This window comes from Anguilla rostrata, chromosome 3 (genome assembly GCF_018555375.3).
Source record: "Anguilla rostrata isolate EN2019 chromosome 3, ASM1855537v3, whole genome shotgun sequence".
NCBI classification, from domain to species: Eukaryota; Metazoa; Chordata; class Actinopteri; order Anguilliformes; family Anguillidae; genus Anguilla; species Anguilla rostrata.
This window is the reverse complement of record NC_057935.1, coordinates 71,891,576-71,906,146: the sequence shown is the minus strand read 5'-3', so window position 1 is coordinate 71,906,146 and position 14,571 is coordinate 71,891,576. Positions and strand designations below refer to the sequence as shown.

The 14,571-nt window shown below is 50.6% G+C and overlaps 1 protein-coding gene across 1 annotated transcript in view; it reads left to right on the top strand.

Moving 5' to 3' along the window:
* pdia5 (protein disulfide isomerase family A, member 5) overlaps positions 1-14,571 on the top strand; it is a 64,810-nt gene that overhangs the window by 19,808 nt on the left and 30,431 nt on the right. Inside the window, exons 4-9 of the mRNA XM_064329671.1 lie at positions 2,706-2,789; positions 2,897-2,942; positions 7,236-7,328; positions 9,802-9,862; positions 11,427-11,494; positions 13,722-13,813. Of these exons, the coding sequence (XP_064185741.1) occupies positions 2,706-2,789; positions 2,897-2,942; positions 7,236-7,328; positions 9,802-9,862; positions 11,427-11,494; positions 13,722-13,813 (444 nt within the window). The remainder of the gene's footprint in view (positions 1-2,705; positions 2,790-2,896; positions 2,943-7,235; positions 7,329-9,801; positions 9,863-11,426; positions 11,495-13,721; positions 13,814-14,571) is intronic.

Below are 14,571 nucleotides of genomic sequence, written 5' to 3'. Positions count from 1 at the left end.
ACACCTGTGTGAAGGTTTCCACGGTAACGGGGCCACCTGCCCGGCGGCGTTGGGTACACTCTGAGCCGAAAGCTGCACCCCTCCTGGCATTTAGGGCCAGTAAGAGGTCCTCCTGAGCGCTGTGTGCGGTTCGCTCGGCTGGCCCACGTCTCGCACCGGTGGCTTTTACAGCTTCTGCGATCCCGCTGCCTCCCACACCCCTCGATCTGGGGTGGGGGGGGCATCAGCCCATGTCTGCACCTGCTCTGCCACTGCCCCCCCCCCCCATCCCCCCCACCCCTGCTCCGCAGACTCCCCCTGGCGCGGAGAATTAATTGAGTTCTCACCTCTCTGTCTGGGCTCACCTTGGGGCGCGGTGTGTGATGGCTGTGAGCACGCTGGCTATCGCACGCTGTCTCGCAGAGGAGGGAGAGGAGGGCTCTGATTGGTTCAAACGAGGGGGGCATTTACAAGGCGGAGAAACCCGTACCTGCTGTGTGCGTCAGAACCTCTCCAAACGACACTCTGGTCTGCCGAGATGTCGCGCTGTGCAGCTGAGTCCTCCGACGCAGGAACTCTCAGTGACAGGAACTTCACCTCACCCTTCAAGGCATAAGATCACAAGTATGTGATTAGAGTGTCTTTTAACTGAACATTCTAATGATGATGTCACAATCGCTGCTGGCGACTGAAAGCAATGGAGTTCTAGAACACCGACTTTAGAATTTTGCACAAAATTCAACCCTTTGTGCATTCTGAAGGGCTGAAACCACAACAGTTTTAAACTGGGAGCAGGAGGGAAGGGTTAGGGTTAGAGCAGGACTCCTCCTTCCAGGAGGGAAGGCGTAGTGTTTACACTCCCCAGAAATGTCTGTGTTCCCTTGGCACAGCATACTGTGATCTGATTGGGGGCGCCTAGGTCAGGTGCCTCAATGTTCAGCTACTGGATATTGCAAACATGAAGTCTGGGACCAGACAGTACAGCAGAAAGCAGCTGCTCATGTTTGTGTTTTTTAAGAGAGAGAGAGAGATACACCTTATTGAACCCTGTGGGGTAGTTTGTCCTCCATTTAACCCATTGTAGCTACTCAGGAGCAGTGGGCAGCCACAGTGCGGCGCCCGGGGACCGACTCCAGCTCTGAGGCCAGTGCCTTGGTCAAGGGCAACACCCATCTCCACGTCTCCGCTCAGCACACCTGATGTGAACACTGGGCGACGGTCTCCAGGTGAAAGATGACCTTTCTCACCTGCAGTTAAGCGTTTCAGGTGTAGCAGTCTGTCATATCACCCCCCCTGCCCCCCAGGGCATGACTCAGCGCTCTGCTCATACAGTACGACTGTACAGCGCTTCTCCAATCTTTATAAGCCACCTAACGTTCTGCTCAGACACACCTGTCGGGGGAGGGGGCACAGCGCTGGTGACAGTGTCTGGTTTTATCTGAGCGGACAGAGAGGGCATCTTTCACCACCGGGGCAGTACAGGCTCCGGCCTCCGTAATTGAATTCCCTCTTTTGGATTTCCATTAGCGGACGGCTTTAGCTCTCCTCGAGTTCCATCCCCCCCCCAGCCCATTCCCCCCCTCCCCCGGGGGTTTTGCCTTCATATTTAAATGCTCTGCTCATTACCACTCCAGGGGCAGGGAGCTGCAGTGCTGGAGACAGAAAGGGTGAACCTGGGAAAGATGATTAGTATTCGGTTTTTTTGCCTAGAAATTTTATACGGCACATTAGCATGTTTTGGAAATGAGCAAAGAACATTTAGAAGTTTTTTTTTTTATTATCTAAATTTTAATACGCATACATTGCTTTGGCAATAAGGTGAATAATGTGGTTTTCTCATTTCTAACGTATTAGCATCGCTTGCTTGACTCCATCTAAAGGTTTTGCAAAAATTAAAGTTCATTAGTTGATATTTATGTTTTTTATTTCTAACTCAAGAGAATTTTTATTTTAATTTCATGGCTTAGGAGCAGGTCAGTGAGCTAATCTCGGAAGCGGCTCACAGCTCTACGCTGTACTTACAGAAGGGTATTTATATTTGGGTAAAATAAACTGAAAGCATCTGATTTTCTTTCTTCTTTTCCCCATGCAGATGCATACTTTTTTTTAAAGGTATTCATGAGGAAAGTTGTCATGATTATTGTTCTGAACAGCTCAGTGCTGTGGCAGGTATTGGCTCTTGATATTTGTTTGAAGAGCTTGGCAGTCCAAAGCCCAGCAGACTGCTAAACCACTGCCACTGGGGTTCACAGCTCGAGGCCTGAGCATTACCACTGTCTGCACGTGGGTCAGAAAGGGCAGCGATCGCACCGGTGGGAATACTTACGGGCCTGCGGACTGGAACATGCCCGGGGGAAGGGGGGGGCGTGGGGGGCGATGGAGGGTTTCTGTGGGGGCAGCGTTGAGCTGAACAGGACGTCTCAGTGACATTAACCTTCAGGTGGGCTGAACAGGTATGGGTCATCCATTCTGGACTCTCTTAGGCGAACGTGAGAACAGGACGGGTTGCCAGGTTTATGAGAGAGAAAGCGGATTCCTCCTGCATTACCTTCACTGCCATAATCTTTCATAAGACATAATCCCCCCCCCCCCCCCCCTTCATCCCCACATCAAAATAAGTCACTGAATTTCTCAAGATCGTTCTGTACCTCAGGGTTTTCCGACAGCTCCTGCCGTGTGAAACGCCGTTTAAAAGTTGTGGCCCTGTCTGTTTCTGTTGCCCTCAGGGATTCGGAAGGACGAAAATTATGCAAGAAAATGAAAGTGGACCCGGGTTCGAAAAAAGGCGGGCTGGAGATCCTGCATTATAAGTAAGTGGATTAACCGGCTGGCCTTAAACGGCCCGAGTCGCGGCTTCGCGGAGGCCTGGTGAATATGCCGCGTTCGTATCTCTTATAACTGCTGCCTCTCTTCCCAGGGACGGAACCTTCCACACCGAATACGACAGACCGTCAACATTTAAGGTAATTTCTGAAAATTGGAACGTTTTCTGCAAATTCAGTTTTTTTCCACTCCCACCCAAATAGCAGAAGATGCACTGGGAAGCAAAAAATAACTATCCACACCCCATACATCTAATGATTTTCATAGCGTTTTTTCCCCCGCTTTCGCCTGGTACTTTTTTTTTTATTTAAATGAATTTTTATGTTGAATACAGATTTACTCCTTTGTCCTGCGGGTGATTGCAGCGAGATCTTTTTTTGAAATTCAGCGTGTGTGTGCGTAAATTGTGAGTATCACAGTGCATCAGGTTTCCAGGCGAGCGCCCTGTTGGCTAAAAATTATGTGTATTTCACACGGTTTTGAAATTCTCACTAATTTCGCCAGTGGGGAGGGACTTTCAGCAGGACATCCTGGTGGACAGCAACCGTTCGATATTTGAATGTTAACGAACTAACCGAAACACGGCCGGTTTGTGAAAAAGCTTTAACGTTTGCGTGTCCTGGTTTATGGATGGACGTAACCACAGCATGAATTATGTCAGTGACGTGGGGATTTGTTTAGTTACCAAGCGCTGAATCAGTAAGACTTTTTGGGATATCTCGGTTTTCTAAGCTCGCGTTTCAGGCTCGACCACCCCGCTCCTGCAGATGTGCCGTTTCCTCGCGTCTCGCCGCGAGCTCGCTAATGTTCGCAAAGCTTTGCATAGTGCGCTGTAGAGCAGCGCCGTTTAAAACGTTTATTTCTTCGTGCGGATATTTCCTTTGTGCTATTTCCTGGTCATAGCTGGGTAACTGACCTCTCTTCCATGACGTTTCGCAGCACGTTCAGAGAACTGAGCTGAACCGAGTGAGGCTGTTAATAAGACTTAATTGTAATAAGACTTAATAAGGCTTAATTGTACTTTATAATTAAACGGAGCGCGTAAGTAAATGGCTTCTGAAATCGCAGTCAATGAGGAGAACTAATTCTGCCTGCCAGCACCGTGTCTCAATGTGGCCATGAATACTGGACTGTGTGGGACATGTATGGTACAGTGTGTGGGGCATGTATACTGCAGTGAATAATTACTGTTTAGGAATGTATACTGCAGTGAATACTGGCTGATCTGCACTGCTATACTTACATTACCTTTCGTTACATTTATTTACAGACGCTTTTATCCAAAGCAACGTACAGCAGTGTTTTCCCCTCACAGAGAGTGATGTACGCTGCTGTTTTCACATTATTACATTACAGACTTAACAGACACTCCTCTTCAGAGCGACTTGCACAACTTGTTTTTGTATAGCATCCATTTTGACCGCTACATTATACCACACTGCTGGCTTTACTAAGTAAAAAGTTGGTCAGCACTGCTCTGTTTTTTTTCTTGAATGAATTAAAAGGGGCAAGTTGACCTTTTCATGCCACGTGTTTAAATAATGGGAACAGGATAAGTGAGATGTCTGATACGGTTTAACTTGTGTGTTTATGTGGCACCGGTCTCTTCTCTACGAGTGTGTGTTTGTGTGTGTTTATGTGTGTTTGTGTGTGTTTATGTGTGTTTGTGTGTGTTTGTGTGTGTTTATGTGGCACCGGTCTCTTCTCTACGAGTGTGTGTTTGTGTGTGTTTGTATGTGTTTATGTGTGTTTGTGTGTTTATGTGGCACTGGTCTCTTCTCTACGAGTGTGTGTTTGTGTCGTCAGGCAGCTCTCAGACAGGCCTGGTGTGTGTTTTTCTCTCTGCTGAAAGTGTGTGTGTGCTGTCACAGCGAGCCGCGATTAAAAAGCCTGCGTAACAGCCCTGGCCTTCTTCATCGTTTGTTTCTGGCTGATCTGTGAGTTTACGGTGTTTGCGGTGGATATCCAGCGGAGGGGTGGAAGGGGAGGGGGGGGGCGTGAGCGAGCGCTACGTCCCGAAACGGGCTTTTCCGCTGAGCTCCCGGAGACGGGGCAAGCAGAGGGTTTACCCCTGCTCCTATCTTCTGGAAAACTCTGTAGTCAGTTATAGAGGCCCTGGACCCCCGACACCAGATCAGAACACAGCCTCTGAGTACTCTGAGTACGCAATGCTGTAGTGCGCATATGCCTGTGTGTGTGTGCGTGTGTGCGTGTGTGCGTGTGTGCGTGTGTGCGTGTGTGTGCGTGTATGTGTGTTTCTCTGTGTGTGTGTGTGCATCTGCATGTGTGTGTGTGCACCTGCGTATGCACGTATGTGTGTGTGTGTGTGCCTGTGTATGCACGTGTGTGTGTGTGCATGTGTGTGTAACTGTGTATGCACATGTTGTGTGTACATGTGTGTGTGTGCGTGCCTGTGTATGGTGTGTGCGTGCCTGTGTATGCACGTGTGTGTGTACGTGTGTGTGCGTGCCTGTGTGTGTGTGCGTGCCTGTGTATGCACGTGTGTGTGTACGTGTGTGTGCGTGCCTGTGTACGTGTGTGTGTGTGTGCGTGCCTGTGTATGCACGTGTGTGTGTGTGTGTGTGTGCGTGCATATGTGAACAACAGCAATCATTCAGTGAAATCCCCAGTACAGTACGTAGCGACATTACTCAGGCCTGGTTTTAATAATACGAGCGTAGACTGGATGATGAAAACAGGCAATCCAGCCCATCTGGGACTGTAATTTTGCCAAACATCTAGAGAAAATTTAATACTATGTCAAGCCCGATCATGAACACCCCAAGGGCCTGTGCTTGTAGTACGTGACCTTTATACAGTTATGGTTTCAGTTTCAGGGTTAGTCATACTGTAGTTTCTGGTGTGCAGGGGTTTTTCTGCTCTGCGCTCTGGTTAGGGAACTGGTCCGGTGATCGCTGTCAGCTCCCAGTCTACAATCAGGTTGTCTGCACGTGTCACGATGTGTCACCGTGGAAACGGGTCCCGTCTTTAAAAGCGAGTTTTCCCCCTGAAAGCAGGCCTGGGGAAAACGTGTTTGGACTGCTGTGCCGTGCGCTCATAGGTCTGGCATGGGAAGCAGTTTGACTGGCGGTTGTGTGTTTTGTAAGGAGGTGTGTTTGTGTTCAGGCCGGTTAAGAAGTTTGGCTGATTCTCGGGCAGGACAGCCTGTTTTGGGGAGGGTCGGTCTCTGCAGTTGTGTAGTCATTACTCGTTATTCAGACTCCCTTTTTCCAGTGCAGTCATGCATATGCAGTAATCTTTCTGCTTCTGTCAGTCTAAATTAGGAAAAAAAGGTGGTCCATGATAAGATTTGCCTTGATGTGAGTCATACAGAGTATAGCTCATGAGCATTTCAAACGCGCACAAAAAAACACTTTCAGGCTTTTGCCCAAGACTCTTACAGCCATTTCAGTACATATACATGTAAATAGCAGTAATATGGGGACCCCAATATTATTATTCACACTGGAGTGTCAGCTGGAAGCAGTTGTGGTCAGATGAATCGTGCTTTTTGACACTAGTGATGGGTTAGTGTCAGAATTAGTGCACTTCACACCATACCATAAGTATGCTGGTGAATCCTTGATGTTATGGGGTTGTTCTGCACCTACTGATCCGTTAAGGTCAGTGGAATCACGAAGCAGTAGATTTTCATCGTCCCAAGAGCACCTCAGAATCACCAAATGGTTTACACCTCTCAAAGTTACTGCTTAAGTGAACGGTGATCTCCATCTCCAGACTTGATCCTGATCAAATATATTCGCCAATCACCATAAAATGCCACAGAGGGGCGACTCTGCGGGAGACAATGTGCAGAAAGAGAAACGGGGCAATTTTCACACCTAGCTTTCTGTGAAATAAAATTACATTCTATGAAATAAAATTACTTACTAAAAATGGTTCTTTGAACTCTTTTCTGAGAACAAAATGATTTTTTTTTTCATCATGTTGAGCATAAAATATAAAATATATCTCGTTACCTGTGTTTATTTAATGAAGATTTCTGGCTCATCTTTATGGAGAATGCCAGTTATTTAGGAGTTGATTATGTGTATTAATCTGGCTCCATTTTTGCTTTTTTCCGCTCATGCTTCGAGCTCGGTGTTTTTCTTGAACTAACAGTGCACGGTTTTTTTGTTTGTTTTTCTCACAATGGGTTCGGATGAAAAGCCTAATACTCCTCCACAAAGTGAGGCTCATTATACAATGACAATGAGTCCATGAGGGCTTTCAGCTCTGCCAAAGAAAACGCTCTGCCAAATGCAGAAGTGAAAAGTGAGAGCCCGGGGTGGAAGGTTTTTGTTTGTATCGCTCATTTTTCCTTCTCATGCGTTTCCTGTGCGGGGGAAGAGTGGTAACAAGCCTGATGAAAGAGTGATTCCTTCTCTCCTTTTTTTTTTTTAACTCTGTCTTTCTTTTTTTCCTGCGGGCAGTCCATGGTCGCCTTTCTGAAGGACCCGACCGGAGCGCCGCTGTGGGAGGAGAACCCGGGGGCCAAAGACGTCGCGCACATCGAAAGCGAGAAGGTGAGCTCACCGCCGCCGGCATTCAAAATGGCCGCCTCCGCCGGTGAGGTCCGGCGTCCTTCGGGCCGTCCCGCGTCCGCAGAGGGAGCGGGGAACGAGACGCCGGTGGGGGGCTCAGCCCGGACGCAGCTCGGCCCGGACGGCTTCGCTCAGCGCTACTCGCGCGCGCCGACCGCGAGCCGAAGGTAGCGTGAAACGGGTTCCGCACGCTCTGTTCTGGCGCGCAGCTCAGCACATGCGATCGCCGTAAGATCAGCCCAGGCTCTTCACACGTCAGAGAGAATATAGACATATTTTCCTCTCTGAGGATCGCTGCACCGATCTCTCTTTAATGTGCGCCTGGAGCTGAAAAATCCAGCAGTTTAACCTGTTCCTAGCGCACATGTGCAGGTTTAGATAGAGGTTCTGCTTTGGAGAAGTCCTGTATATCTGAAAGTGGGCTGCTTGGAACACACTGGATTGGCTCAATGGTCAAATTATAAAGTTTCTGTAAATGCATTATGCGTCCAAACAAATACTTTCCCTGGGTTCTATGATTTCATGAGCCATCACTGGCATCCTAAAAAAATCCACTACTCATGAGAGTTGGATGTAAACCTGTACAAACTGACCAACTCTGAGTTGGATCTGCTCAGGTCTGAACATGGGAGGGGGAGGGGAGGGGCGGGGGGTAAATGCACGAGCACAAAACAAACGCTCATCAGGAAAAAAAAAAAACTCTAAAAACGGAACACATACACACTCAGCAGATTCACGGTCGCCGAATCAAAGCACGATTTTGGACAGAAGAAAAACAGAGGAACACGACGGCTTTGGAACACGACGGCTCTGGAACACGATGGCTTTGGAACACGATGGCTTTGGAACACGATGGCTTTGGAACATGATGGCTTTGGAACATGATGGCTTTGGAACACGACGGCTCTGGAACACGATGGCTTTGGAACACGACGGCTTTGGAACACGACGGCTTTGGAACACGACGGCTCTGGAACACGATGGCTTTGGAACACGACGGCTTTGGAACACGACGGCTCTGGAATGCGCTGGAAGAGCCGCCGTGGTGTTCGTTTCTCATCTGTTCCCTGGCCATCGCGCCCTTGGGGCAGATACGTATGTGGAGTCAACGGCGGAATTTCAGGTGCAGGAAACGGGGAGGCTCCGGAATAGCAGTGACACGCTTAGGAAAACAAACCAACAAAAACACGTCAAACCCACTGGGGACTGTGTTTTAGTCCCCTTGATCCGGCATATGGAGAGGCACTCTTCAGTCTGCCACTGCTCTACACACACAGAACCTGAGGAACACAATGAGAACCCATGAAACACACTGAGAACCCATGAAACACATTGAGAACCCGTGGAACACACTGAGAACCTGGGGAACACAATGAGAACCCTGGGGGGGAACACATGTAGAACCCAGACAACAGTGCCCTGTGTCGTGGGGTCACCATTGCTGGGGTCACGGTTTCCCAACACCCACTTGTTTAATAGTGTGGAACCCCACACCTGTAGGGGAACGCAGGCAGCCAGCGTGGAGATACCTGCTGAGCGTTTAACGGTGTCACAGCGCTATTAACCAGCGTGTTTTCCTAAGAGCGGCACTCACAGACTACCAAGGCCCACCAAACCCAGGCGGACATCAGTAATGCTGTGGAATATAAAACTATGAGCGGTGGAGGGGGTGGAGGGGGGAGGAGCGGGAAGGAGCGGGTGGAGAGGGGGGGGGCTCCAAGGGGAGAAAATCAATTGACAGTGGTTGGCCCCGGTGCTGGCCTTTAAACTCCATCAGCTGTGGATTTACTGAGGAAGCCAAGTCCTGCCTGAGCTCTGCACTGAGGGGAGAGCACAGGAGAGGCGTTAATTCAGTCTGTTTCAGGGGGAGAGTGTGTGTGTGTGTGTGTGTGTGTGCGTGTGTGTGTGTGCACGAGTATGAGTGTGCGTGAGTGCGTGTGTGTACGTGTGTGTGCGTACACGTGTACATGCGCGTCTCTGTGTGTGTGTGTGTGCACGAGTGTGAATGTGTGTGTGCACGAGTGTGAGTGTGCGTGAGTGCGTGCGTGTGTTGTTTGAATGCATTCATGCATGTGTTCTGTATGTATGCACACACACGCACTGTTCCGTACTCCGGTCTTTGAATGCTCTTACAGAAGAGAGAGAGGGAGAGGCAGAGAATAAAGAGAGCCTCACACAGCCACGCTCCTTTTCCCCAGGTGCATTCTGGGCTTTAGAGTGAAATCACTGCACAGCTGGAGTCCTTTGAGGTCATATGAGAGCAAAAACAGAGTGGATGTGAGATGTGTAAACTATTCTAAACTGGCAAGATGTGGATGTACATTGGAAATAAGGTTTTAATAAATGGTTTTTTTTATTCTCTCTCCCTCTCTCTCCCTCTCACTTTCTCTCTCTCTCTCCCCTCTCTCTCCCTCTCTCCCATCGCTCTCTCTCTCTCCCCCTCTCTCTCTCTCAGGACTTCAGGAAGCTGCTGAAGAGAGAGGAACGCCCTATCCTCATGATGTTTTACGCCCCGTGTAAGTCCTTGTCCCATCCCCGTCCCATCACCCCCTCCACTCCCGCCCCTGCTCCCATCCCCATCCTCGTCCCCGTCACCACGCGCCCTCGGGTCCTGACCCGCGCCCGTGTTTAGGAGCGGCCCTCGCCCTGCTCTGGGGGAGCGGGGCTCGCCCGGGGGGCAGGAATGCAGATTAACCCTCAGGTCCCATTGGCTCGCTTCATATCCGCTACACACCGCCAGCCGCCCGTATCCAATCCCGCTCCAGCACGGCCTCCCAAAACAAGTCACGCCCTCAGCGCCCTTTAGAGCGTTCCTCAGGTGCCTCTCTCACAGCGCGTCTGCTCTCCGGCCGGTGGCTACGGAGCCGTCGTCCCATAAGGCCGGAAAAGCCCCCTATCGATTACAGACCGACAGACCGCGCCGTAGACCCCCTGAAAAAGGAGGGAAAAAACAAACGGGTCTGGAGACTGATTCTGTGAAGAAGCCGGTAGGTCAGCACATCCAGGTCCGGATCGCCGGGCGCTGCGGGTGGATGGAATAACCTGGGGGGGGGGGGGGGCTGTTCTGTTTTTGGATGCCCATTTTATTTATCCCTTATTCATGAATGGTTGCTTAGTTGTTGTTTTTTTTTGGCTTTTGTTGTGATTAAATCATGGCGATAATAATAACGCATTATAATTAGTGTTTTTATCATTTCTCAGTGGAGAGGGTTTCTAGGGCGCATTGTGTGGCTGTGCTGTATAACGGTCATTATTATCATTATTATCATTACTGTTATTGTTGCTCTCGCGCGGCTCGGTGAGAGTGGCCACGGCCGCCTCCCGCTGCGTTTAGGTTTCTCCGGGATGAAAGTGCCACGCCCCTCGCCGCGCCCGGGCTCCACAGCGAGCCTTTCCGCTGAGAGCGCACTTCCCCAAGTTTCCTGCTTTTAAAACACACTTCTGCAAGTTAAAGTTTGGACTGGGGGAGGTGAACGGGGGACGTGGTCATGAATAACAGATTTAGAATCGGGGAATTCCAGCCAAGAAAAACGGGCTGGATTTTCTTTTGTACTGTCTGTTTTTTTTGTTTTTTTTTTGCTCGCTGTTAATTTTGAAAGATTAATATTCCCTTTGTTCATAATGAAGATGGAATCAGCTGCAGCGGGGAAGGGTTATGTTTTTGCCGTAGGCTGCGGCTGGGCCCCCCCCCCCCCAGCACATCGAGGCCGTGCAGGTGTGTTGCCCCCCCCCTCCCCTCGGGTGGTCATTAGCCAGCTAGCGTACGGCGTGCTCAGCCTTCACCCACGCCCTGGTCTGATTAAGTATTAGCGGCTAATTTCCCAAATTGGGAAGAGGTCCATGAGCGCCCCCGGTGTTCGCCGGGAGAATTACCGTCTGTTCTCCTCTGAGTGTTTTTTTTCCTTCTTTCTCTAAGTAATGGAAGGGGAAGGAATTGATGAGCAGAAAAGGACGCTGCCAGTATCTGCAGATTGGTCTTTCTGCTGAACACCTCTTTGGTGTAATTGCTTTCTTCTTCTCCTTCCCTCCCGCCCCCCCCTCCCTCTCTCTCATTCTCTCCGTGTCTCTCTCTCTCTCCAGGGTGTGGCGTGTGTAAGAGAATGCAGCCCGTTTTCCAGCAAGCGGCCACAGACTCCAAGGGTGAATACGTAAGTGAGGTCCCTGCCCTGGGGGGGGGGGACCTGGGAGGGTTTGGGGGGGGGGGGCAGGTGTGCATGTGAATTACACCCCTTCACAGGCTTTGTATGAGCAGCAGCAGTATACGGCCCGGTGACATCACAGAGCCCAGGTAATATAAGTGGCTGAAACGTAAACACACACCTGAGAATAAATAAATAAGCGTTCTCTCTCGCTCTCTCCTGTCCTCCCTCTCTCCACAGGACGCGACACGCATTTTAATCTCAGGTCTGAATTGAGCCGTTTTAAAGACTCGTATTGAAGGTTATGAAGTAGCAGCAGTGCTTGTCTTCGGTCATTTATATTAGAGAGGAACGTCCCTGGAGTCTGCAGCTTTTAGAGTGTCTGCACTAGAAGTGTAATGTTCATATGGTTTGACTGGACTGTCCTATTCATGCACAAACACACTCGTGACACACACACACACACACACTGCAGACACACACTCACACACACACACTGCAGACACACGTGCACACACACACACACACTCACTGCAGACACACATGCACACACACACACACACAGAGTGCTGCACTGTGTGCTCTTCAGAAGACTCCAGAGTTAACAGTGGACGGTGTTGCTGGGTGAAGTGAGAGGCTCTGTATCACAGTTGAAAGAAATCTCAGCATTGACACAGAGGAAGGGCCCAGTGAAGAAGGAGATTCAGACATAAGTAAGAAGACACATTCTCAGCTCTCACAAACTCACAAAGGAGTGCCAGAGATGCTTTTGGGATAAGAAATTAAATAAAAAAGAGACCGTAGCTGCCAACAGACATCTCAAAGTGTTTGTTTTTTTCCCTCCTCTAACTAGAGAGTAAAATCGAGAGACTGGCTTTAATGTCTGAGCCCATATTAGCCGGATCTGAGCTCCGCCTCGCTGATGCTCCCGTCGTCTCTGACAGCGAAGCGGGGGTCGCGCGTGCGGGGGGGGGCTCGTTTGGGGGATTAGCATAATGCAGCGCCTAGCGCACGCGTGCTCGCCGCGGCGGGGGTTACCGGGGCGACCGGCGGTGTGTGTCCCCTCGCGGTGTTTCATTATCACCGGCGTGTGGGAACCCCCACGGGACGGGGGGAAATTTAAAGGGATTAAGGGGGGCGGGGCGGGGGGTGGTGCGCAGCGGTAAATCCTCCCCGCCTCCCCGTCTGTGCTCGTCCGGGATCCTCCTCCTCCCCCCCGGTGGGGCCCAGAGTGTTCTGGAAGTTTCTCTGATGGGGAGTGAAGAGCCTTTCAGGAGTGATGAAGAAAATGGAAGATGGTGGAGGATCGAGGGCTTGGGCGGGTGGTGGGGGGGCTTGGGGGTTTGGGGGTGAGGGGGTGGGGGTGGGGGCGGATGATTGAGGGCTTGGGTGGGTGATGGGAGTGGCCTGGCGGGAGGAGCAGGGAGTCACATTAAAGTCACATTTCACATTAAAGCAGAGAGGACCTGTTCCCTGGCGCTGGGACTCAATGTTTCTTTGCTTTATGGCCTCCTTTAAGTGTGTAAGAGGCTCCCGGCCGTGGAGCCACTGCAGCCCTCAGCCCTGAGTGTCTAAGGGCCGCAGATTCAGACCCTGTGTCACGCAACACTTAGGTTCTGCATCTGCAGTCCTCGGGGTGTTTTCAGGACTCTGAAGGACGCGTATTTACCGAAGGGCTCTTGAGAAAGGAGCCCGGAGCCGCTTCCTGTGTTTACATTTCTGGCAGGAGGACGCGGCACCAGAATGCCCAAACGGTGGGCTGAGCGTCTAATGCAGCAGCGAAACGTTTATTATCAGACAAAAAACGCGAGAAGAGCCATCAAACCTCTCATTTTCAGCTCTTGACGCTCTTTGAGTACACCGTGTGCGTACGGAGAGAGACCTGTATGTGACCTATATGTGCATTTCGCCTCTCGTGTTGGATTGCAGTTGTAATGTTTCGGTTGTTCAGAGTGCCACGATAAGACATCGTTCCAAGCAGGGTTGAGCAGAACTCAGAACCCATCTGGTGCAGTGCTACACTACCTCCTACGGACCAGAGTCCCCATCGACAGGACTCACAACAACCGGCTATGCCATTGATATTCAGACTCCCCTATTTCAGGGACCAGTATGGAGAATGGACTCTATAGTAGAGACCTGTTGTGGCACATGTTAGTTTTAGCTTCTGCACAGACGTGCTGTTGATAATGAATGATGATAATGAATTTTATTTGTGCGTCTCCTCCGCCCCCAGGTTCTGGCGGGGATGAACGTGCACCCGGCCGAATTTGACGGGCTCAAGCAGGAGTACAACGTCAAGGGCTACCCAACCTTCTGCTACTTTGAGTGAGTCGCTCCCCCCCCACACACACAAACACACATGCATACACACGTACATACACACATACGCACACACGCGCGCACATAAACACACGCACACACACACACACACAAAGCCATAGACCGACACATGCACACACACACACACAGCCTTAGACACACACACACACACACGCACATACACACACACACACACAGCCTTAGACACACACGCATGCACACACACACACGTACATATACGCACACACACACACACACACACACACAGCCTTAGACACACACACACACATATTAATATTTCATATCTGTGAAAAAGGGTATTTGAGTGGGAGTGGGGGTGGGGGTGGGGGTAGAGATGGGGGGGGGAACAGGATGTTCTCCTCCTAGACCTCTCTCGTCTGATCGACTCTCTTCAGCGCGACGGCGGAAACGTTCCGATTCATTTTTCACAAATGAAAAGTTTGTTTTTTTGTTGTTGTTTTTTGCGAAGCGGTTTGAAGCTGTAAAGATTCAGCTCTGAAGGGCCGTCCCGCGCAGAGGAGCCCTCGCCTGCGCGGGCAGGGGAGCCGTTTCCGGCTCCAATCGATCCGGCGGACAGGCTTGTGCCGGTGGAGGGGCAGGAGGCGTCTGGCCTTGCATTTCCTGTGCCCTCCAGCGTGCCCCAAAGCTGCAGCGGGCACAACTGCCTCTTCACCCAATCTCCCTCAGCCCCCCCCCCCAACTGCCTCGCCACCCAATCTCCCTCAGCCCCCCCCAACTGCCTC